The sequence below is a fragment of the Phoenix dactylifera genome, unplaced genomic scaffold (genome assembly GCF_009389715.1).
Source record: "Phoenix dactylifera cultivar Barhee BC4 unplaced genomic scaffold, palm_55x_up_171113_PBpolish2nd_filt_p 000125F, whole genome shotgun sequence".
NCBI classification, from domain to species: domain Eukaryota; kingdom Viridiplantae; phylum Streptophyta; class Magnoliopsida; order Arecales; family Arecaceae; genus Phoenix; species Phoenix dactylifera.
In genome coordinates this window covers 1,066,038-1,091,593 of record NW_024067690.1, presented here as the reverse complement: position 1 = coordinate 1,091,593, position 25,556 = coordinate 1,066,038, and the positions used below count along the sequence as shown (strand labels likewise).

General features: G+C 36.7%; 1 protein-coding gene across 5 annotated transcripts in view; it reads right to left on the bottom strand.

The window, feature by feature from the left end:
- Positions 1 to 605: 605 nt before the first annotated feature.
- Positions 606 to 25,556, bottom strand: part of LOC103696137 (protein SENSITIVE TO UV 2) — a 38,436-nt gene continuing 13,485 nt past the window's right edge. For 2 of the 5 annotated variants that reach the window (XM_017840373.3, XM_026800789.2), the window contains 11 exons: positions 24,565 to 24,683; positions 21,986 to 22,263; positions 21,849 to 21,880; positions 21,375 to 21,746; positions 18,404 to 18,472; positions 16,879 to 16,967; positions 15,962 to 16,306; positions 15,756 to 15,862; positions 9,861 to 10,015; positions 1,707 to 1,903; positions 606 to 1,335 (listed from right to left, as the gene is read on the bottom strand). In XM_017840373.3, the coding sequence (XP_017695862.2) occupies positions 1,065 to 1,335; positions 1,707 to 1,903; positions 9,861 to 10,015; positions 15,756 to 15,862; positions 15,962 to 16,306; positions 16,879 to 16,967; positions 18,404 to 18,472; positions 21,375 to 21,746; positions 21,849 to 21,880; positions 21,986 to 22,263; positions 24,565 to 24,683 (2,034 nt within the window). In that variant the 3' untranslated portion in view covers positions 606 to 1,064. The remainder of the gene's footprint in view (positions 1,336 to 1,706; positions 1,904 to 9,860; positions 10,016 to 15,755; positions 15,863 to 15,961; positions 16,307 to 16,878; positions 16,968 to 18,403; positions 18,473 to 21,374; positions 21,747 to 21,848; positions 21,881 to 21,985; positions 22,264 to 24,564; positions 24,684 to 25,556) is intronic. The other 3 variants (XM_008777672.3, XM_017840374.3, XM_026800788.2) reach the window with 3 other exon arrangements.

Sequence of the window (25,556 nt, the reverse complement as noted above, 5' to 3'; positions counted from 1 at the left end):
TATAGGTGCATTCTGCTGTGGAGAAGGAACAACAAGAGGCAGAGGTATAAAGTGATCAGTCTTGATCATTCTATCACAAATACCTTGACTTACTCATATCGTTGGTTAGATGAACTCGAACTACTCCCACCAAATCGATGACCCAACGGGGTGGTGTCCCAACACGATCAACCGATACTGGCTCCATACGGATACAACAAAACATTAACACAAATACCAGTTTCATCATATCATTCTGGTTCACATCTGCCTACAGGATGCTCCTTGCATTTATTCTTATTCCAACCAATTGACTAAACATTGCCTTTGGTAAATATCTAGAGCTTAAGTTTGAGTTTTGAATAAAAAAAGAAAGAGAAAGAAAACAGAGGTCCGAGCAAGAATGTATTAAGCTATTTAAGATCCTCTTGATAACAGCTTTATCATAGAATTGTCATAATGTCATTAACTAACTTCACACTGGTGCTGAAAAATTCTGGAAACCAAGAATATTATGAAGCATAAATTACAGCTTGATCTGAATCTGGATCAATAGTAATGAACTACAGGCTGGAGCATCCTTGCATAAAAAGAACAAATTCAATGTGTGAACCCATACAAAAGCATGAATAAAGTGATATTGAGATCAATTATGATTATTATTATTAACTTGCTGATTCTGTGGTAACTTTTTACACATCTCCAGTGCGTACCCCAAAATGGAACAAAGCACAGGTCATAACAGCGAGTACTGCTATTACATACATATGGCAACCTTGCTTTCCACAGACCCTTTTCACTGACATAGGTTACAAATAACTTCAAAATAGCTGCCATGTCCCCATCCACAACCAAAAATAATAACAAAAAATAAGAGTGCAAAAAGAAGAGAAAAAAAGCAGAACTCATTTTTTTTTTGGCAGCAAGATATCAAGACTCGCAGCTTAAGCCTCAACTTTACCAAAAGATTAATGGAGACAACCCCTACAAAATGCCTTCAAAATTTGCTGCTTTTGAATGCAAAGGTTTTCTTTGGGAAGAACTCGGGTAGTTGCAAATTGTTGCCTGCCATCTCTTCAAGATGATCAATTGGCTGGATGACTCTCTCCAAGGAAAGCAAAAACTCTTGATCTAAATAACCGGGCTAAATCCATGATCTCACCCTCGATCTGTGTCGTCTTTCTGCCACCATGTTTCCAGCAGCCTCTGCTTTTCTGGGGTATTCTATTTGCAACATCAATAGTCAAGCTTGCAGTTGAATTGCTGCTCGTCAGTGCATCTAGAGCAGCTCTTGAGTAAGTAGGATGTGATGCTAACCGGTTTAATAAAATCAACGCTTCTCTCATTAGTGAGGTTCTGTGTGTAAAACCATGAGTACGATTAGTTTAAATCACACAACAGCTAATGGATAGGTAATAACATTCCAACTTAAGTCAGGAAGTATAACCTCGGGAAGTATACCAAAGTTTTGGTTAATGGGGAACATTTTTTATAAGAAAAATGACAAAATAGTTATGCGCAAGCCCAATATACTTTTCAATCAGCATAAACATACGAATTGGAAAGTATATTTATTTCTTTTCTATAGTAGGCAAACTGAAAAAAGACCAAGAATTAGGTGTTGAAATAGCAGCCTCATTATTGGGACAAAAGGAACGACTAGTCGAAATGAAAGCTGAAAGCTAAATGATTTGCTCCCAGGTAGAGCCAGTAGATACTCAAGTTACCTTTCCTTGCAGAGGGCATGCATTTTGGCAAAGTCCGTTATTTCCGCATCCATCTCTGATGCCAATACTCGTACAAGCAGCCCTAAGAAATTAAGACCCTGAGGTCTCACTGGATTTAGAAGAACTTCAAAACCAGATTGGCCATATGATGCTATGTGTGCCAACAATATAATTATTTGCTTGTGAAGCTTGAGCTCCTGAAAATTTCCATCCTTCTTAGTTATGTTAAAATACACAGGTGAAATGCCATGTGACTATAATGTAACGATAGCCAACTGTAAAAGTTTTTATGAATGAGAAAGTGGACACATTCATGGATTTGAAAACAGAAGCATGTATAGCTCTAAAAGACCATAAATTTCAACACAAAACCTGCTCAAAACCCAGTTCCAATTTTAATATTTAAATAAAGTAAAAACCAATGATGGTTTGCACCTCCAAGGCTAGCAATCTTTGATCCAAGTCACCAACCTGGCTTGAACTTAAATGAAGTTAGGTGTTTGGGTTGGGCATAATCAGGTTTGGATTGTCTGCTAAATGGGCTGGGTTTGGATTTAGCAACAAAACTTTGACCTATATGATCCTTAAATCTAATTGGATCAACATGATTATGAAACTAACCTGAAAATGACCAAATACCAACCCATTTAGCATTGTATGGATTAATATGTTGAAGTCACATTCATGGAGTATCGTGCAAACTGCAAAGCAACATTTCACAAAAATGTGAAATTAATTGTATTAATAATAGATGATTGATTAATTGTCTCGGTATTGGATCAACTTGTCTCGCATCAGCTTCTCTCAGAAGAAAAGGGTCAAACTTCAGGCTTATCTATGTTGAGTTGGTTTATCAGGTTAATCGTCACCTCAGAAATGACCAAACCAGATCCATTCACTAAATCGGTTATAAAGGTCAGTTCATGTTACATGTTTTATTAACAACTTGTGATCACATTTGAGTCTCTGGCCCATTTATTAAATGGGCCGAATCCAGATTGATAATTTCATCCAGAAAAACTGTGTCCAGATGACACAAACATGATCCAGCCCCGCCCATTTAAATCTCCACCTGTCTCCAGTGTTAAAGAAACATGGATGGAGACATGTCTTGGGATGTTGCATTAGGCATGCAAGTAGAATACAAAGACATGATAAGAAAGAACAAAATATGAATTTACCTACTAATAGTAATATATGTTAACTGAAAAAATGTAATTGAATAGTTTGCTCTAAGAAAGCCTGAGCATAGGTCTGGTAACATATATAGAATTAACTTCATTTATAGCTCATATGAACAGGGTAGAAAACTTTTAAGACAATCTTTATAAGATGCAATTTAGAGCATTTAAATATTGAAATTAGGTATGCAAATCCTATGCAGAATTATCTCAAGTAGAATGCCTTTTAAAAAAAAGTTTAGTGCTGAACCCTAGGTGATTGAATTGTGTCCTACTTAAAAGAAAAGCTGGAAGGAAATGAGCCGGTGAAAATCAATTTTTTTCCATTCCCTCTGTGTGTGTGGGTAATTTTTGCTAGATTTAACATTCCTGTGAATCTAGCAGCTTAGCTTAAAGAGTATACATTGGGAACAAAGGATATAGATATTATGTAATCATGATGTATCTATAGTGTCTGATGCATGTTGAGACATGGATAAACTGTCAACATGGAATTTTTGGGATTTGCATGTCCAAGAAACATTTCCTCTTAAAATGTGTTCTCATTACCTTAGTAATATATGCTAGTCAGAACAAATGATCTAAATGATTTGACATAGATCTTAACTATAAAACTTGTCATGTTACCAGGTATTCTGCCATGAATAAGGATTCAAATCCCATGGGATGGGGCTGTCCCAGTTTTTCCATGAAACAGGACACCCTGCATGTGAACTTTGTGAAATCCCATAAATATTTGATAGATTGCAATCTGAAATATAGCTTCATTTCTCTCCTGAACCCAAAAATCTGCTTTTAGTTAAGCAGAAAATGCATGAGGATTGTGGTTCAAATGTGAAGAGAACAAAAATTGTATTGGATCTCTCATACTAAAGAAGAGTTTTAGTAACTTGTTCCAAATATAACTCTGTGATCTTCTGTCCTATACTAGCTAAGTATGGAATGCCTCATGCCAGAGAAGCTACTAATCCTAGAACCCTCCACTGGCCACAATCGTTGTTTTAAATATTTAGAATTGTGGAAATATTGTATATGAGAGGAATGCATTGAAAAATAAGCAGAAACCTTGCTCTAAGCTAAAAAGCGCCATACAATTTCAAGAATCATGTCCAACAGCAAGTTGGATATTTATATATTCCTTCATAATTGCATCTCTTTGTATATTATCATTAGCTTTCAATCATCCATAGAAAAATCAATACCAAAGTGCCCATACGTACGATATCAATATCTATAGTAATACAAAAATGCAAATGAGTTGGATCGGGTCATACATTGGTCGGGTCAAATACAGTTTTGGATGAAAAATTGTCAACCTATACCTGACCTATTATTAAATAGGTCAGAAATTGAAACCAACGTACCATAGTATGCCGAACCGGCTGGTACAAACCGGTCCGGCCAGTTACCGGTATGCCGAAGCCGTGGAAACCGGTACAAGCCGGTTCCGTGCCGAAGACAAAAAAGACGAAGAGAAAAAGAGAGAGCGCGGGGAAGAGAGGGAGGGAGAGCACCTTCGGCCGCCATCGGAGAGCCATGGAGGGGCGTTGGAGGCCGGCGGGGGGCGGCGGAGCCTGGCGGGGAACGGGAGAACCCGCGGGGGCGCTTTTGAAACAGTGGACGCGGCCGCGGTTTTTAATTTAGGGATTTTAAGTGAAGTCGGCAAATCGGTTGCCGACTTCACTTAAAAATTCCCATTTTTTTTTAAATCCCCAAATTTAAAACCGCGGCCGTGTACCCTATTTCTTTCGAAACAGTGGACGCGGCCGCGGCCTTGGCCTCCGCCGCGCCCCCGCGGGTTCCCCCCTGCTGGCCTCTGACGCCCCTCCGCGGCTCTCCAATAGCGGCCGGAGGTGCTCTCCCTCCCTCTCTTCCCCGCGCTCTCTCTTTTTCTCTTCGTCTTCCCCGGCTCCGGCGAAAAAGAGCTTTTCGGTTCGTACCGCCCGATTTCGGTACGAACTGGAACCGTACCGGTCCGGTAGGCAATCGGTACGCCTACTGGACCCGGTATGGCGGATCTTGCAACGTACACTGTCTCAATTTCAGATCTCATATCGGTGCTACACTATCATTGTGCTGGTACGGTATGGTACGAAATCGATTTGGCATACCAAGTATCGGTATGCCCTCCATACTATATTACCAGTACCGAGCCGGTACGGTACGGTACAGTACACCTTGTACCATCCAGTTCGATATGGTACAGAGAACCTTGATTGAAACCCATACCTTGCTTGTTTAATAGATAGTAACCTGGCCCAACTTGCTTGACCTATCTAATAATCGGGTGGTGCCAGGATGACCTAGAAATTAGGAGAAAATATTGGGAAGAAAGCCAAACATCTTCATCATTCTACCCATCCTGGTTGGATTGAGCGTTATCGTTGTCGGATATTCCATCTAAGTCCTTTATCATCATCGTTGGCTGTTGCAACCTCTGTGGCCACTTTTTGCCATCATGCCTCGACCTTGCTAACTTAAGCCCTAGAGCCTTGCCAAGCACTCATGCTCCCTCCAGCCCCACTCTCACATTTGACCCCTTGAAGGCTTGAACGCTAGTTTCGAGCGAAGGATGGTGGTGAGATTACAATAGCGGCCATGGCCATGGGTAGGCTACAAGGGAGGCAATGATGAGAAAGAAAACAAAGGGTTTCAAAAGAGAAGAGGGGAAGTGGATGCAAGTCGTTGGATTTAGGGATTGATATGGAGTGGATAAGATTTAGCTATCAACTTTATAAAAGACCTCAATGTATCCAATACAATCCTTTCAATGATGCATACGGGTTTGGGTCTTATATGGGTCAAACCAAATTGACTAATAATAAACAGGCCAACATGGGTTAATCAGGTTAGATCCTTCAACCCGAACCTGACCCGTTTTATAAATATGTTTAATCATGTCAACTTGTTTCTAAGCCAAACTTGTTTATAGTGAACGGGACCTATTTAATATGGATCAGGTCAGATTCATGGACCCAGTCAAGAATTGCCACCTTTAATCTATATCATAGAATGCCAAGGTTGCATATCCATGTAAACTAATACCAGCCGATGTTGTTTCATAGTAAAGCAATATCGGCTAGTATGTAACCAACATAGTAGTATAAAAGCTTGTACACTATTTTCACGTATTATCAAACCAATCATCCTGATTCCTAAACAACCCTATTCCTATTCAAGAAAGTCCACTCTTTCCATTCATCTTTTTTTTCTTTGGTGGCCCAAGTTACAAATCTGGCATGGAATCCATCAAAGATTTATCATTCTACACAAGACCAAAAGTAAGATTTATGATAATCCATGATATATTGTCTCCTATGAAATGTTTTTAATGAGTATGGATAATTATATGTCCTGTCTATTTCATCATTCATTTGGAGGTTTTTAGTTACTAATATGGACCATACTTACATTAGTAGGAATCTTCCACTTAGAGTGGCGTATCCGCTTTAGAATATGCTCAAAAACTTGTCACTGCACCCACTACCCAAGCCTTTTTTGATTTTTTTTTATTTCTTTTATGAGACCCAATTCTCCTTACCCATGCTCCCACTCCAGCACCCATGTCTTGTACTAGAATACACTTGTCTTTTGTTAGTTGTGCAGCAAATTGCTTGAAACAATGCAATGCATCTGTTAAACAGTAATTGGTATATATATTTAGGATGATAATGAATTGATAGAGAAGTTAAAGCAACATTCTTTTGTTTGAACCTATCTATGTACACACATCAATAAATTGAATTAGTTGATGTTGAAAACTTAGAGTAACATAGTGTCTTATAGTGTCAAATGCAAATCTTTTACATACTTGCAGATCTTTTTGTGTCGTTACACATTTAGTCACTTGAGTGTCCACATAACATGGCACAGCACTCAAAATAAATCCACTTCATGATCAGCACAAGCATGATATAGACACTTTATTCTGTAATATAACTCTCCGGAACAAAAACTCAGAACAGACAAAATGTGGATGCAATTTATCAAGTTAGAGAAAACAAAACAGTCTCTAGAATGGTTTTCAAAAATTATGCACAAATGGTCCAATTACTTTTCATTGCATCCAGCATCTACAAATCTTCAAAAATCAGCCACCTTGGCTGCTAAATGGCCTGCCTCAGAAGGGCTGCCTAAGGGCTGCCTATGCTCCCATCTTAACATTTTGCATCATGTTGAGTACAGAGGATACAATCAATTCATAGATTAGAACCAGATGTTGCTAGGTTTATGGTTCCTTTTTTTTACTACATCTTATTTGATATGTTATGTTTCTTGGATTAGAATTGTTTTTTAGTTGTCCTTTTATAAAGTTATCTTTTAATTTATTATTTTTGGCAGATCTGATCTCCAGCCCCCAGTTTAGTGACTAGGTGCTAGGCTGTCACTTGTCCATCCATTGGATGCCTACAGCTTAAAAACAACATAATAACAACTCAATACGTCAAACAAGTTCAATTTACAATTTGAGTACAGAGATACACACTGCATCAACTGCATTACTTAGTAGCAGTAATCTTCCATTCACTGTGGCTCACCTGCTTCCAAATCTCCTTGGCTCGTCTCCGCATCTGCCTCCTAGGTGTCTTCTTTCCTTTTTTATTTTAAGACCGGCTGTAGGTAACTAAGCCCATTACAAGTAAACATTACTTGTTATTCTACCAGTACATTTTAGATTAGCAAACCATGATGTTTCGCTTATACATTGATCTCCAAACAGGCAATAATTGCTCCATTTGTACATTTAGCTTGATAGTTATATTAATATTTCTAATCACATGTGTTGACACCTTGCCCCTTTCTTCATATTGTAGCAGTAGTAATTCAACATAATCAGTAGGATTTCTGAAGTACTTTAAATCACTTTTAGTGTAATTGGCTCCACCAGGATGCAATGAAAGAAACAAGCTATGGATATGTAAAGCTGAATGCCAATTCCAAATCAAGCAATTATATCCTGGTGCACTGAACACCACATAAATACCCATAGTTCTAACAAGAATCTGATAAATATCCAGTGCTGGCAGGAATTTTACTTCTATAATGTAGGTATGGACTTCGATAAATTCATGTAAGGATACAATATATTCTATTTTTTATTTCAAAACCAGAAAGATATAAGCTCCCATAGTATGCGCCATTTATTCCATACATAGTCAGATTTCGGAATTTCGATTTTAAAAGTGTTAGCAAGCCAGATAGGTTGTAGCTATGTCTGGCTTAGCTTTGGCTCCAAATCCCTAAGTATAGGCTGAACTCACGCCTATCCCTTTTGGTATTCAAGTCTGAAGCTCAGACTCGATCTTTAGGTATTTCCTATACTCAACATCAGCTCACATCAAGTGAATGATATTTCACCTAATTAAACCCATTTCTGTCACAGCATACTCCAAAGCCTTTCTGCAGTAAATGAGCAAATTTTTGCAACCAATTCCTGAACTTGACGTCTACCCTCCAATGGATTACACAAACAATCTGGCTGTGGCCATTTGGGAGGTAAAGGGTCTACCCAGAAGATATAGGAAACAAAAGGGGAAGAAGAGTAATAAGGGATAGAAACATGTGAATATATGAATAAGAGTCCAAGTGCATATATCATATGCTTTCAAAAGATTTAATCAAAAAAAAAATATACTGTAAAACTGTTACTGAAATTATTTGCCCTTGTAACTCCTATATTACTAATTCTCTAATTGTCAAATGCCCCAGCTATTTAAGATCAAGTCTCGGGGTTCTTTTTTGACTTGTCATTTCAATCAAAAAACAAGTCATGATCAGATCAAGTTTCTCCACAACCTTCAACATTAATCTAGTGCCAAACCCTCCTATGCCTTTTAAACTGTACTTTAACATCACCACCTCCAATCTACTTCAGAAATTCTCTAAACCATCTCGATTTCTGTTCTATCAGAAGACCAGTGTTTAAGATAAAACCAAGCTCAATTGAAGATGAGCCTTTCTAACTTAATTGGGTGCATTTGCTACGAAAGCTTGAAATAAGGCTTGGACCCACCTCATGAACTGAAAATCTGAAATTAGAATCAGCCAATGCCATGCTCATCATACCCCTACTAGGAGTAAGCTAGAATTATGGACTCCAAATATTTTGGATCAAAGATAGCAAGTATCCTGGCTGCTTGATTCAGATATCAGCTGAAGAAAGAAATATAAAACAAAGTTTAATACCTAATTGCTGCCAACATTATATAGTTGGCAGCAAGGTACGCTGTACCAGCCCGAACCGGACGGTACAGGGCGTACTATACCATACTGGTTCGGTACTGGTATCCGATACGGATGGCATACCGACACTCGATATTGCCAAAAAAAGTCCACACCGTACCGTATCGACACTGTGCTAGTGTGGCACCAGTACGAGGTCCAGTATCGAGACAGCGAACCTTAGTTGGTTATACTACAATTACTTAAAGATCATCAGTTTATGAGCATCACATGCGTAATACTTGCTCCAACAAAACAATGTCAAATCTCTCCCATTCTCCACCTTACTATATTCTGAATTAAGTTTCCAGAAGAATAGTAAGCATAATTTTGAGTTCACAGTTGTGCTAAGATTCCAAAACTTTTTGTTACCATGTTGAATGAACCCGTTAGCTCCACTAGCAACAAATTTCCACTATTCAGTTTAAGTGTTGACAGGCAGAAAAAACTTCATGGCAACTAAAAGAAAAAAGTTGCTTCAGACAAAGCATCCATGTATGATTGCAACCACAGAGCAGAGGTAATCAAATTCTAAATGTAACCTCCAATAATCAAAATAATTATAACAATTTCATAATTCAGCTTAACAATTATTGATGGCATAGTTATATGATGGAGGAGAGATTGATGAAGTCACATAGGTTGGATTCTGTACAGCCAAAATGCTATGTTCAGAGCATCCAAAATTGTGCCAAATGCATCCCAATTTAGCCAGCAGATAAATATATGCCTACTTGGTGTAAAAGCATACCAGAGAACCAGTTCCACCAGAAGCTAAACATTCTGATAAAACCTCAAGAACTGAACTGATTGCTCTTTGCAATGCATCTATATGACCATCAACTGTTTCTTCTTGTTCCATGCCCACCTTACCACCACTGCAAAACATCATCAACATCTCTGGGCCTACAATTCAAGAACATTATTCGCTACTGAATATTGTAATGTACAATTGTATGGAAGATAATAAATCCTTCAGCAAAAGATATACGCCAAAATAAAATGCCAGAAAGCAAAAAATCGTTTTGAGTATCTATTGACAGATATTTGCATATATTGACTACATCAAACAGAACATCAGAAGGAATATTATTGCCACAAAGCAAAAAATAAGGTGACATCAATATGAAACAAAAAGTATAATGTACTTCATGGTTGACTCTTATTGTCTTGAAGGACTATACTTTTGCTGTTGCTTTTAAGCAAGCTTAAAGCATACCAATCTTTATAGTAGTGATGTGATTTTTGTTTTATAATGACTGAATCTCTTAACATCTTGACTCCCCTCTCTCTTTCTCGCATGCATGGACACACATCATAATGAAACAAAAAGCAAACAATATGGTGACATCAATATGAAAAAAAAAGCATAATGTACTTCATGGATTTGACTGTTATTGTCTTGAAGGACCATACTTTTGCTCTTGCTTTTAAGCAAGCTTAAAGCATACCATTCTTTAGACTAGTGACATGATTTTTGTTTTATAATGACTGAATCTCTAACATCTTGAGTTCCCTCTTTCTCGCATGCAGGCACACACACGTATTAGGATTTACCTCTTTTGTGATCACTGCCTCTGAGAAATGCCATATTGCCAAGCAATAAATGCCTTCTCAAGGTAGATAGATCCCGGTAGGGATGTTGGCAGGAAGAGGTAGTTAATGCAGTCAATGACGTAATAAAATAGGCAAGTGTAGTGGAAGTAACAACTACATGGCATAAGCAATGAGTACAGAACCTAAAGGGGATGATGTAAATAACAAGCATTGGGGAAAGATGGTGGCAACAAATGGCAGTTGGAGTGGCCTCAAGAATGGATGCAACAATAAGGAGAAAATCAAGAGGGAGGGCAAATTGGTCTGCGCTTTTGGTGGCCAAGATTTAGATAAACATCATATGGATACAAAGTCAACATTGTTTGTAATGCTAATTATAGGATCTTATATCTCAGCAAAAAAGTAAAAAAAAAATAAAAAGACAAACTATAAGATCTTGTTTCAGCCAAGCCTCTACCAGTATCAACTTTCCATTCTTTCCATGCACTGTACATACATTATAGACCCTATAAGGACTAGTCTATTATTTTAACCTCTTATGTTATTTTTGCATAGGAAACCAAGTCAATTTCACAGAAGCAATAGCCAATAATGTCTCATATCTACTTTTCATTTGGAGATTTTGTGGAAAAAAAATCAACTTAATTTTTTAATTTGTAAAAATGGTTCACCTTTATCTTTTTTTAATCAAAAGGTCCATTTTAAATTTTGTTAGACCATTATACCCCTTCACACAGGACTGATTTGAAGAACATTTTTAAGTGTGCATCCATTGGCATGTACTACATGTGCATCCATTGCCAACATCTCTGCATCAACTAAGATAAATGTACGCATTCATCTGAGTCAGTGTCATAGTTCCAATAAAGTCCCAAGTGGACCTTTTTGCAGAAATAAATAAATAAATTACTGAGGCACTTTTTCTGCAATTACGAAAATAAAGTGATTTTTTCCACAAAATCCCTTGTGTTTTTTAGTTCTTCGAGGTTATCGTTAGCTGTTAGAATTTATATTTCCCTGTCAAATCATTTCGGATTGCACAAATTTGAGCAGCTAGATTCTAGCTACCCTGATCTTCAACATAATTGTTTTTTTCATTTTAATTGAATTCTGTAATTATCCATCATATTTTGTAAAACTTCTACATGTAAGTTTAAATCTTAAAAATTAATTGAGCATAGGTACACTTGACTTTACATTAGAAAAAAAAAAACACTAAAATCGGATTGGACCCAAATTACAAGGGGACTATTTGTTTGGTGTTCTAGCTAAAGTCAAAGCAAGAAAACATCAGGAGCTTTGTTAATATGAAAAGAAACTAGAAAGAATTATAGAGATGCTATAGTGTTAATCTCTATCACTTTGCTTCTTTTAAGTTACTCTTCTTGCATACATGTTATTTCCCTGTAATACTAAAACAATGCGATGGCAAACCATGTAGACAGTCTTGACAAAGGCCTGCATGCAGATGAGCCGAGATATGTCTGAAAGGGTCAAAAAAGGGGCGATAGACCTTAGAAATCCTAGGTGAGACATTGGGGACTTAAAAAATTCAATCAACACAGAATGGATTCTTTGATATGGACAAATGGAGAAAATAGATCATAAACCAGCCATAATATGTTATTGAGCTTATTAAACAAGCATGCAAATGCATTAGCCAAGAGCATGTAAAATACTACAATGAACTCTGAAGTACAAAACCTATTTATCATAAATTAATTTATTTGATAACAAAACAGAATATACTTGATTTTCTCTTTCATAATCTTCTCATCTGTTAATCATATCTGGAAAATAATGAGCTCTGAAGTACAATACTCATTCATCATAAATTAATTTATTGGATAACGTAACAGAATATACTTAATTTTATCTTTCATAATCTTCGCTGTGAATCATATCTGGATAATATATATATATATATATATAGAGAGAGAGAGAGGGAGAAAGAGAGTGAGTGACTACACACTAATACTGTATCTTTGACAAAAGATTCAATGCTTTCAAAATTAATGATAGGTCATCCAAATTAAAGATCCATACTATTGATCTAAGCTTGTCTAGAAACCTAAAGTCATGTATGCATCAAGTCAGTACAAACAAGGACAGTATCAATTGCACTAGTTACTAAAATACATGAAAGGGCACGAGTTGAAAATCCAGCTTATTGATCATCATCAGAAACCTTAAAACATGGGTAGATTTATATCATTAGATTTTGATGATTATGTCGTAATAAAACATTGTGTCATGCTATCAAAACCATTCACATTTTGCACCCTCTTGATGCTTAGATTAGAAACCAACAAAATACATGAACTTTCATTTCTAGGCTTCTTTTGTAGGGTAGAACATCCTCAATGGTTTGGACCAAGGAAAGCTGGACCATCCCGAACTACTGGTTTGAAGCATACCGACCCTTGATCAATTTCTGAGATAGTAAGGCATAATGGTTCGGTACATGCCTCAAACCTACCTGAATTGACCCGAACCAAGCAAAACTGCTCAGTTCCACTCAGTTTGGGGGTGTTTGGAGCTTGTACCACCCCAATAATTGACGTAGAGGCCTCTTCTAGCTTCACCACCTCCTCTCTATTTTTTTTGGGTTTTCAGGGCGAAGAGGATGGGATCTTCACAAGGTTCCGAAATGGGTACCAAGATCCATGTCGGTTGGCAATTGGCCCATACCGTACCATGCCGATGGCGTTTTGGCCTTTTTTTTATTTTCAGATCTTGAACCGAAGTCAGCGAAGGATGTGCCAACTTCAATTTAAAATTTAAAAATAAAAAAAGTTTCAAAACTTCCCCTATTCCGAACAAAAACAGTGGGAGAGAGGGGAAGAGGGAGAAGGAGAGAGTGTAGGAAGGAGGGAGGGAGGGATAGAGACGAAGAAGGAGGAGGCGAGAGAGAGAGGCTGAGAGAGAGAGGAAGAGAGGAAGAGAAGAAGAGAGACAAGCCATTCTCAAGAAAGAGAGAGAGAGAGAGAGGAGAGAGAGGAAGAGAGACCTACTAGGGCTTCGAGGACCTCGTCGGTCGCTACGGCATCGTTTGGCATCATCATCGAGTACCGGGGATGTAGATCACGGTTTGGACATCGAGGGTAGGGTCAAAGCAATGATTAAGGGATTTTAGTGATGGAATGGGAGCGAACTGAATTTATATCACAAACTGTGCCAGTAGTTAGCCGTCCAGTTCGGTACACCCTGAACCGGCTGGTTCGGCACAGTTCGGCCTTCCTTGGATCTTCAAATGTTCGCCGGATTACATGCCGAATCTTTAGTTCTTGAGGTATAATCCCCCCCACCCTTTTAATCCTCCCATTTTTCTTTAACATGCCAAAAAATTGGCAAGAAGTGAAGAAAATAAGGGGAGATCATAATAAAAATTTGTATTTTGGCATGATTTATGACAAACTGTAGATCCAAGGATGATGAACACAATGATTAAGAAATATTTTTTTTGTTGATCATCTATTTTTTAGATTTAAAAATATATTTTTGGATTAAAAATAATAATAAATAAAATAGTATTCAAAGATTTTTGTAAAATTGGTAGCATGTTTGGAGGTATGCATTCTACTTCAATTTGACGAAAATTTATTTAAAACTGGGCATGATTATGGCTATCTGAACCTAAGCCTAAATTCAAATAAATTACAAATCAGTGGTGATTAATACATACTTATAAGCTGAAAAAAAATATATAGTACCCCCATTAGGGTTCTATATCGTATTCGAACAGCTACCACCCTCAACAGTCTTAGCCAAGTTACACGTCAGATTTTGTTGCCTCGATCTTCCATCAGATGGGATGGCCAACCTAGTATCACACATCAGATCAGTATCAAGGTGGCTAACTAGGAGGCTTGGAATACCAAATGCAAGGGTGGGCATATTATTTGGGTTGCAATCAGATTCCAAGCCCGGTCTATGATTAGGATCCCAATGTCTACAAGCGACATAGATAATAGATACTCCATGAGGAACTAGATATCGGTACATATTTTGTACTTCAAATCAATTTGATATATGTATTTTCAATTATATGTACTCATGCATTCTTTATGTCAATTATATTACAATTGTATCTATTAATCAATCATACGATCGATCAAGACCAATATGATGTGAAAACAACAAAATAGTATTCAAAACATAATTCAAACAACCACAATCATTAAAATGATCCCCCAAAACATCAAAATAGCATTAAAAAACATCAAAGCAGCATTAAAATAATCCCTCAAATCAAAACAAGTAGAAAACAAAATGAAAAAACAACAAAAATAAAACATGGTGTACTAGTATCAAACTTGTATACCATGGTATACAGTGTATTAATATGGTACAAAACAATATCATACCATACTGCTCACTGACCGGTACGACACTTGATCCGGTTCAACGGACTTTGGATTTTCAATTTCGATGGTTATATTGTTGATTTTGAATTGTTAAATTTTTTACCAAGATTTAAAATTGAGTGCAGTCATACATATGTACATATATGCATGTATGTATATATGTACGCATGCATGCATGAACTTATGTATGTATGAGACAAAGCTTGTTAACTTAGTCCAACCATTGCGCTTAGATATAGCTAGCCATGATATTCATAATCATTATCAATAATGCCACCATTGCCATGTCAACATGCTGGTACATTAGTTATCCTAAAAAGTGTTGAGATTGGTGTAATAATACATTACAGCATTAGAATGTATTCTGGGTAATCACACCCATGCATTATGTTGCCATGTAAGCACCGCTAAGGGCATGTGAAGGCAAAATGGGTACAAGGGTCAAACAAGTCAAATTACCAATATGATTAAAGGAGGAAGGGAAAGAGGGATGGAAATTAAAAGCACGTGCATGGGAAAAGAATTTACAAGCAAATCAGAGCCAATTGAGTTCAAAAGACGAGAGCCACAGGACAACTTTATTTAACAAAAAGAAAAATCTCATCATAACAGCTGCCAATGCGAATTCCAGGATGGTGCAGTTATCTAAGAATAAAGTGGCAAAAGTAACATGTCTACAAATTTAAGTGGATATTGACACAGTATCAAGCATGGAGACATACAGTTCAAGAGCAAGAATAGTAAGTGGACAGTTTGCTTTTGTACATGCAGGCCAACTTCCTTCTGCAGTAACCGTGGCACAAATTCCAAAAACGAAAGCAGCCCAAACCTGCGTACATCAGAACCTCATCAGGTGACAACAAAAAATTCGCAGAAAAGAAAAGGAAATCATGAAATTAGTTGAATTCTTCCAATTCCAACAACTAACCTTTTCCTCTCTGCATTAGGGTTACTTCTCATCAAAATGAGAATCATTATAGATAATGTTTCGATTTGGACACACTCTTTTCCAATCCTCAAAGCTACTTGTTTCATTGCCCCAAAAATTGAAATCCAACTTTCAGAAGAGAGAACTGTATCATTGCTCCCAAGTTTTTCCTTGCATAGATTTTCCAAATCAAAAGATCTTTTATCCGTCGAAAATAAACTTGAAGATTCACCTTTATTGCATGCCTCTTCAGAATTGTGAAACTCCACAATTTGATTCTCAAACTCGACACTCTTCTCTTCATAAACTTCATTCTTTAATGATTGATCAATGAGGACATTGTTCCTGAGCAGGGTACACTGAAAAAATCATATTGAAGTCCATAAGCTTAAGAAATTTTAAAGGATTGGTAGAAGAAAGAAAAACAGATGACTGTAACCCATTATATATGTTCCCTATACAAAATCGTTAAATGAAAGAAGACGCTTACAAGGAGTATGCCATGATACAAAGTACAAAAATACATCACACTGTTATCAAATTCGAGGGTAATTATACACACTAGGTTAGCCAGATTGTTTCCACTTTCAGACATTGTTAATGTCAAGAAAAAGAAAATAAATTGTTACTAATTTCTATTCTGATGTCACAAGATGTCATAGAAATTTCATCACATTTTTCACCTTATCCTACTTGTAACCATCTCTAGGAAATGTTGAAATAAATTCTTTTAGCTCTGAATATAACTGCATGAAACCCAGTAAGAGATTTCAAAATTCCAATTTTCGATTATCCAGGTTATATTCTTTCAACGTAAACAAGCACTAGTCATTCATTTTGTCAAGATAATAAAGCTACAAAGAAAAACAAGTTTTAATTATGTTTACAAAACAACTGAGTTTAAATCAAGTACCAACCTGTACCTTGGATTAGAACTAGTGTCCCAACTTGGCAAGAGTTGCAGGATGGCATGCAATATACGCAATGATCTGTGAACAAGAACAACCTGCACCGCAACAAAGCTATGCATTAAATAAAGAAGAGTAGGCTCTATGTCCGTAAGCACCAAAGAATATGTCAACCAAAGAAGTTTATGATAATTGGATAAATTAGATAGCTTAAAGTTGCACACCATAAACACTAAATAAAGCTATATTTAAACATTTTTTAACAGCATACCTAAATAAATCGATCATAAACAAGTTCATGCTTCATCCACTAGTGCAGCATGTAGACAGGAAGAGAGCCGAAGAAACAGACCAATGAAATCTTGTCTAAGATAAAACATGTATGGATATGGACATGCTAGCACAATCGAATCAAGCTTGATCTGGCACGGGCCTAATCAAGCTCAACTTAAAATTTATTTCTATCCTAGAGTTTGAGATCAAGCGCGACTCATTATATGATCAAAGCTTAATCGAGCCTCTATCCAAGCTGAGCTGAACACAGACCTATATGAATTGGCTCAATAACCTTCAATATAGCTATAATGATGTAGCACAAGGTGCAGCCAATAGGTACTATGACCAACTAAACCATGCCAAGCGTCGAAGGAGCCAGCGGATTCGCATGAAGACTGTAGTAAGCAAAATTTTTTTCCATTAGGGACAAAATCAAATTTCACCTAGGTTTCCATATTTGTAATATAATAATTCGAGTATGTTTTTTTTATTGTTGAGTCCTATTTTAAGTATGATTTTATATCAAGTTTAATACCCGAATAGGGTTAAGGTATCATGTCTTATAAGTATGTGCATAATACATTATCAGAGCAGCCTTTGAGATATTAATTATTTTTTTTTCAAGAGAATTTCTTTCACTAAGTGAAGGATTCTTCAATCTAGTTTTCTTATATTTGTGTGTTGATCTTCGAAGCATAACCTCGTCGATCAAATCACCGCTTCCTCCTTTTTTGCTACATCATATAATCTACCAATATTGAATCAAGTTAGAATCAAGCTTGAACAGCTTGAAGAAAAGCTTGATTCAAGTTGAACTTTAGTCTAACCTGATTCTAACAATTCAAACTATCCACCAATCAAATCCTTAACCTCGCCTTAACCACGTCCAACATCAGATTTTGTATCTATTTTAATGGGAACATATATCTTACCAAACCAAGCCTGATCAAGCAAAATTGATTTCGAGCCTGAGAACTAGGTCCAAGCTTGCTCAATTAACTTAAATCTAGGCCTGATTGAGCTTATATTCCAACCAAACTCGAGCTGTTTAAATTATTTCACAGCCCTACATGCACATGCCTGTGTCTACGGCTCATGCACAACTTGTCTACATGAGCGTACATACACATACACATGCGTATATATACACAACTACAAAATGTACCCTTGTTCGATTTTCACTACTGCACATCTCACCTTAATGTAATCCACTAAGGAGAAATTAAAAAACTGAATTAAGAAGTAAATTCTCACTCACATTTTCAAGAGTGCATAGATCAAGTAATGCTTCAAGGAAAGCATGCAACTGTCCCACTTCCTTATGCATCTGTAAGGACAGAAAGACAAAAATTAGTTTCAAAAAAAATGAAGGATCTAAACTAGATTTACATGATGGAAGCTGGTCCTTGAAAATTGTACTGGTTCTGGCAATCAGATAAACACAAAAATACTAATATACAGTCACAAGTTAAAGCATTCTGAAATAATCTAACAAGGTTGAGCAGTTTGGTATTTGGAAAAAATCAAGCAAATTCAGGAGAAGTCCAGAATTTTTAAAAATACAAATTATATTTGAAAATACATATAATGTAGATAAATACACAGATACACACACTGAACATACATAGATAGATACATAGACAGATACATAAATACATACATACATATAGATATATGCAGATGTACAGCAAACTGAAGGATATTTCTAACCAAAACTGGCATGCACTCAAAACATATGAGCCATAAACAAGAGTTGCAAGTTAACACTGTGGAGAAGGTTGTGAAGAAAGAAACATGGGCAAGAAGTAGACATGAGAAACAAGGAAAAGAAATAGGGAATGGGGGACAGAGATAGGAACGACCTTTTGGTTTCCCTTTTCTCAAAAGAAGAAAAAATAATTTTTATTACTTCACATTCTGTAAGTCAAAAATGCAGACATTATATCCCATGCCATGGCCTGCCTCAGTACCTCGAGCAGGAATCTTTTTCCTCACCCAAAAATTCAAGGATTAATGAATTGTTCGCTAGATTTACAAGTGTAACAATATGTTCATGATGAAAATTGTGAATATGCAAATTATTCACCAAATGATTTGGCTAGACATCTGATCATGAATAATTCACAAAAAATTGCACGAATCATGTCACCATGCTGATATACACATCTCTTGGTTTTTATCTGCTCCCTCTCAACCATAAAAGGGATTTCTTCTTGCTGACATATTTAACTTACAGAACATGATGTATATAAGTTTAATTATAGCAGAATTCAAACACAGTGTTGTGTAAGAGACAACAAACAGGAGCCCAGCATATATATTATTTTTTTCCATTCTTCAATCTAAATTGAATTCTTAGAATAGTGTACATATGTGTCCCTTAGAATCAATCCTTGCTCAAGCAAAACTGCCTTTCATATAAGCTGCAACCTTCAAGGCTAAAGGCATTCCCAAGTCGCTGCAGACCACGTTTGAGGAACTTGTTAAGCTCCATGGAAACCCATAACAAGTAGGAAAATTCATATTTCTTGTCACTAGGATTATAAGTTAAAAACTCAAACAGATGACTCAATTGAGATTACAGGACTTAATTTTTGGCAAATGGCTTGACACATGAGTACAACATTATTTAGTCGGTGATCTTTACTCAGCCTGTCACGGTTACTGCCATTCTGGCTGCAAAGATTGGAGTTCTTCATGCTCCATGTACCACCTTCATTTTGCTATTTATTGTCTTGAACAAACCTCTTCATGTCTTGTTCATACAGCCCGAACCTGCAGTTTCTGACTCACCTTGAACCTGCGAGGGCAGGATTTATTGTTTCTATAGTGCATCCATACATGTGTCTATGCTTCATTTTTTGTTATATTTCACTAAGTTGGTGATAACATTTCATGTACATCAGTACATTCTGTAAATCCTTGTGCATTTTAATATATTCTACTAAGTTGGTGATCATGCTTATGCAAATTCTTGACTTATACCCTTTGGAGAAATGCTTTGCATTTTTAGCACGTCATCAGCAACTAGCAAATTAGCCCATTGGTAATCAACCTCAAGTATTTTACATGATAAAATCAAAGCTTTAAAATCCTTATAATGCATACAATGTAGTTCACCAGAGAAGTTTCGCCAGGGTTATCACAAGAGCTTATAAGGGCATGCACCTCAAAAGATAACAAAAAACTGAAAAAATAACATTTGTATGCAGTACAAAGGAGCAAGGTTTAAAGTCTCAATAATGGTACCCTCGCAAATATGATACCATACCATATCGACACATGGTATGCCCATTGGTGCCAACACAGTAAAAGTGCGATATAGAATCGTAGTGGTATAGTATGGCATAGTACAGTACCGAGGGGTATACTGTTACATTAGCGATATGGTATGGCTGATACTAATGCAGTACTGTACTTTGATCCTGACAAGGAGTGTTGATAAAGTATATAACATATGGTAATGAATGGCCAAAACACAACCTGCTAATGCTTGCATATGATTAAAAAAGGTTTTTACATGCATTCATCATGCTAAAAAATACACAATTTTAATATTGTGATCAAGATCTTAAATACTGGTAGGATGGTAGGGTACCCCATATCCCACATATTGAGATAGGATGAATCATGAAATAAATCAGGACAGGAAGGGACATCTCCTATCCCTAGTGTTAGTACATGGGGCGTCACATTCCATGGAATGGGGTGACCCTGTGCAATGGTACTTACAACTTGGATTTTGATGGCTTACGTCTTGCAATTCAAAGATGATGAGTCAAAAGATCCTATGCAGATCAATCATGATCACATTACCACAATCATTCCCCTCCATCTTTGCAATAAATTCAGGGGATGCAACGAACCTAGTAGTTCTCTACCTCTTCCTTCTCTTAGTCCTTATATCCTTGCTTTCAGGCTCCTTTAGCTTGCTGGCTAAGACTGACAGTCGATAAACCAGGCATCTCAAAAGAAACTAAGAATGTCAAATCTATTTGTGGCATTTTATCTCTCTCTTTCTCTGTGTGTGCATGAGTACATGTGTATATGCGTGTGTTTGTGTTTTATGTTGCACAACAGGCATAAGTAAACAGAGATTTATATCTTCCAAGTTGCTACAAGATGCAAATAAGCAGAAATGGTCATAAACTGAACATGATCATTCTGGATCAGCTTATGTAAGAAATTACAGTTAATGCAAGGTAAAAAGGGTCATAGTGACTTTCTACCTTCATCAATATTGCATAGAGACGGGACACTTTAGCAGCATCAGTCAATAAGAAAGGTTGTGAAAGACCATCCAAAGCCATGTCAGCAAACCTTTTATCTGATGGACAATCCAGATCCATTTTGGATGTCATACTCAAGCACCGGAAAAGCACACAAAAATCAGCCGAGCAAGATACAACCAACTTCGAGATCAGATTTCTTCCTGTGTTTCGGTTATTTGGGGAAACCCAGATTGCTAGCAGTTTGCTTGAGATGTGCTCCTCAGCTAGGTCCTTTGGAGTAATAAGGCTATAATCCTGAACAAAATCTGTTTGAATTCCTACAGTCTTATTACACTTTGACTGAGCAGGTATCTCAGGAAAATAACCTTCCTATGCAAACATAAGTGAAAAAATTATTCAAGTTCTTTGAAGAGATATATAGAATGGCAGGTAAAATATTCCATTACAAGCATGAAGAAATGGCAAAGATACCTGAACAGCACCTCCACTGGAGGTGGTCGAGCCTAGTGAAATATCAAATCACCAAGAATTAGATCAAGGACAAAATAGAAGAGATATAATAGTGGAAACAGAATGAAGGAGTTATAAGACAAATATCTAACTCTTACTATTATCAATCAAAATACGACGCTTCAATTCAGATACTGCAGCTGGTCCATCACTAGGAACATCATTTCTTTTAGGACCACAAGATTCAAGCATTTGAGAGTCCAAAGAGAACCCACCTGAAGGTCCATTTGCTCCCTTTGATCTCCCATAATAACTATCTGTTGTCCTTTGCAAAGCCTGTGTGATACTTTGAGTACCTTTATCTTCATTAATACGAGAATGACCAGCCTGGTCAACAAAGGAACCATTATTGTGAAGATCCAGCTTAGAAGCATCCCTGCAATGGAAAAATTGATAATCAATAACACGTATGGGGAAAAAAATGATAAAAGGTGATTGAGAGATGGAGGGGGGATCAGAGACAGATAATAAATAGGAACATGCTCATGCATTTCCATATGAAGGATAACATGAAAACATTTAAAATAAAAGCACATTAAGAAAAAAAAACACACTTAATTAAGACCCTGAGGAGTTTTGCAAATGATGCCTTTCTAAGTTGAGACTTAACAATAATGGGCATAAAAAGTTAGTCACTTATATGTTGGCGAGGACTAATATAATCAATTTATGCACAATACTTGAAACCGACTTTCCATAATCCCAGCCTAGGTCCTCTGAATTGGTAACACGCATAAATCCACTCAGTTATTTCCTTCAAAATCTTTTTTGGTCATCCCTTCTTTCTTTCTTTCTGTAACACCCTCCTTGTTGATGTGCCTCTCCAGAAACCAGCATCATGATCGACAGAGTGATGCTGCTACTATGGAGTTCGCTATTCTAACTAACCCTTCTCAAAGGCTTCTGGTGTTTCTTTGAATCCTATTATCTCATGTCTCTCTATATTAATGGAAGTTGCATACAACAATAATACCTAATACAAGGCAGCTTCAAGGCATTCTACAGAAAAAACGTAAAAGACCAGTAAGACAAGATGGTAACAGCTGAAGTATATCATTTTTCAAAAACAAAATTTAACAAGTAAATAAGATCATACAGCAGAAACTTGCTAATTTAAATACCAGCAGTCCTACAAACATCAAGTGGGGGAACACTTTCTTTAGCAGATTCCAGCAAATACTCTATCCATAACTCAATACGAAGGTATGTTCTTTCGTATGTGTAATAAAATGCTAAGTTTTATCACAAAGCATACATGACATTCAGCAGGCCTTCCAATGAGCCAATGATAGTTTTGGAGACAACCTTCAGATGATCCATCCAAAGTAACTCTGATCAGCTCCATGCATGAATGGGCACAGAGAAATACAGACAAGAAAACATTACTAGCTAGATCATTTGTCACAAAATCTGGTAGGTCACTAATCCGCATTGTAGCTGCTTCATCAGAAAGTTTACTACTGCTGACAGCTCTTACAGGATCTTCCACCTAACCAAGTTGTGAGCTCTCTGTTACTCACTGCATTCCCTTACCACTTCCCTGCTGCTAGCTTTTTCAAAGTTCCCTATTCTTCTTCCTGCAGAGCTTTTAGAATTTTTTCATTTCTTGCATGAATTTGAAAATGTTGAGGGGAGAGCCATACCACAAGCATGACCATCAAGCCTCATCTCGACTATTCAGATTCACATTTATGGATCCTCGTTTGCCAAGAAATACTTAGGACCATCCCTGATGTAACTTCAAGCTTTTACATAGCTTTTCTTACGACCTCATACATGTCATCTTAGCCTTCCCCTCCAACATCTTTCAACAAAAATTAAAGTACCTCTTCTTATTGGAGACCTCTCAGAGTTTCTTTGCAGTTGTGACCATCAAGCCTCATCTCGACTATTCAGATTCACATTTATGGATCCTCGTTTGCCAAGAAATACTTAGGACCATCCCTGATGTAACTTCAAGCTTTTACATAGCTTTTCTTACGACCTCATCCATGTCATCTTAGCCTTCCCCTCCAACATCTTTCAACAAAAATTAAAGTACCTCTTCTTATTGGAGACCTCTCAGAGTTTCTTTGCAGTTGCCAAACCATCTCAGTTGGTTCTCTATCACTTTGTCTTTAATTCATGCAACTCCAACAACTCCTCTAATATACTCATTTTTCAATCTATCAATTCTAGTTTTACCACACCTCCATCTCATTTCTGCTCCCCTTATTTTCTTGAACCCTTTTATTAGTCAACATTCAGAACCATATAACATTGCAGGCCTTACTGTTCAGCCATATAACAATCAAAACACCCTGCCAACAACTATGAGTTTCAAATAAGTTTGTGAGGCAACAAGCAGATGTTGTTACTTGCAATATATTATTAGTAGAGTAACTTCATAATAATCTATACTTTTCATATTCTCTCTAAATTTGCACGTAAAAGCATTTCCACAAAATCATAGTTAATTGATCAGCAAACACAGGTTCTTTGGGTAGTGAAAATCTGTCTGTCAAACATCCAAAGTGGCCAGCTTATTATTATGCACATCCATATCACAAAATATAGTATACTAAGGATAATAATGCTTTGGTGTAATAGTGTAAACTAGCATTGTACTATATGAACAACCAGAGAGAAAGGTTCACAAAAAAAAAAAATATTATAAGAGAAGGGCACCTCTACTTACAAATTTGCCCCTTTCAAACTGCGGATTTCAGCATCTTTGGCTTCAATCTGTGAAAAGGCACATTTAAGTTGCTCATCTTTCCAAGCTCTGTCCTTTTTAAGTTCCATACACTTATGTTCCTGAAGCATGTAATCATTTGAAACAATGAGCCTACTTACAAGACAAAGAAGGCAAAATTAAACTGCATATGTGTACTTAGAAAGATTTGTTTACACTAAACCACCACATATGCCATTTATCAAATAAAATATATAAACCACAAAAGTAAACTTCCTTGTTCAATGCTAAGACAGTCTTATTCTAAAAGCAATACAAGCACACATCTGAAGATATCAAAATTAAGCAGAATAATTTATTGAAGACAGAAAACAGGGTTGCAAGAAACTATTGTGGTTTGAATTTTTTTTTGATTTTGCAAAACATCTTCTCAAACAAAGTACGAAGTATATAAGTAATGACTGATAAGAATGTCATTTGAAAAAAAATAAGGCAATGATGACGTTACTCAGATAATGACTACCAAGTTAAAAGGATTTTTACTATTACATTTTATTCTGAAAAGCATGTTAAAATTGTAAAGCAATTACTTAGTTAAACTAATATCTCTAACATACTTCCAAAACTCCATGAAACTGTGTCCCTAATTTACAATGCTCTAGTATCTTCCAACAAAACTTTTGCCTAAGGGTAAAGCTTCTGTTGTTTGTTGGTAGATCTTGGTGACAGGCAGGCAGGCAGACAGATAGAAAGAAACGGAAGAATGTAGAAATAAATAAAACCTTCTGAGTGGAGCAAGCTAAAATAATCAATTACAACCACACATTAAAGGAAAACTAAAAGCCCAAAATCTGCATTACAGATGGGATGCCATCATGGAGTAGAATGAGGGGTTCCAACATCTCCTTTTTTGATGATGACACAAGCTCTTCAACAAAGGCATCAATATCAAGGAATCTAGCAAAATTCCTGAACCAAGCTAAAAATCAGATGCA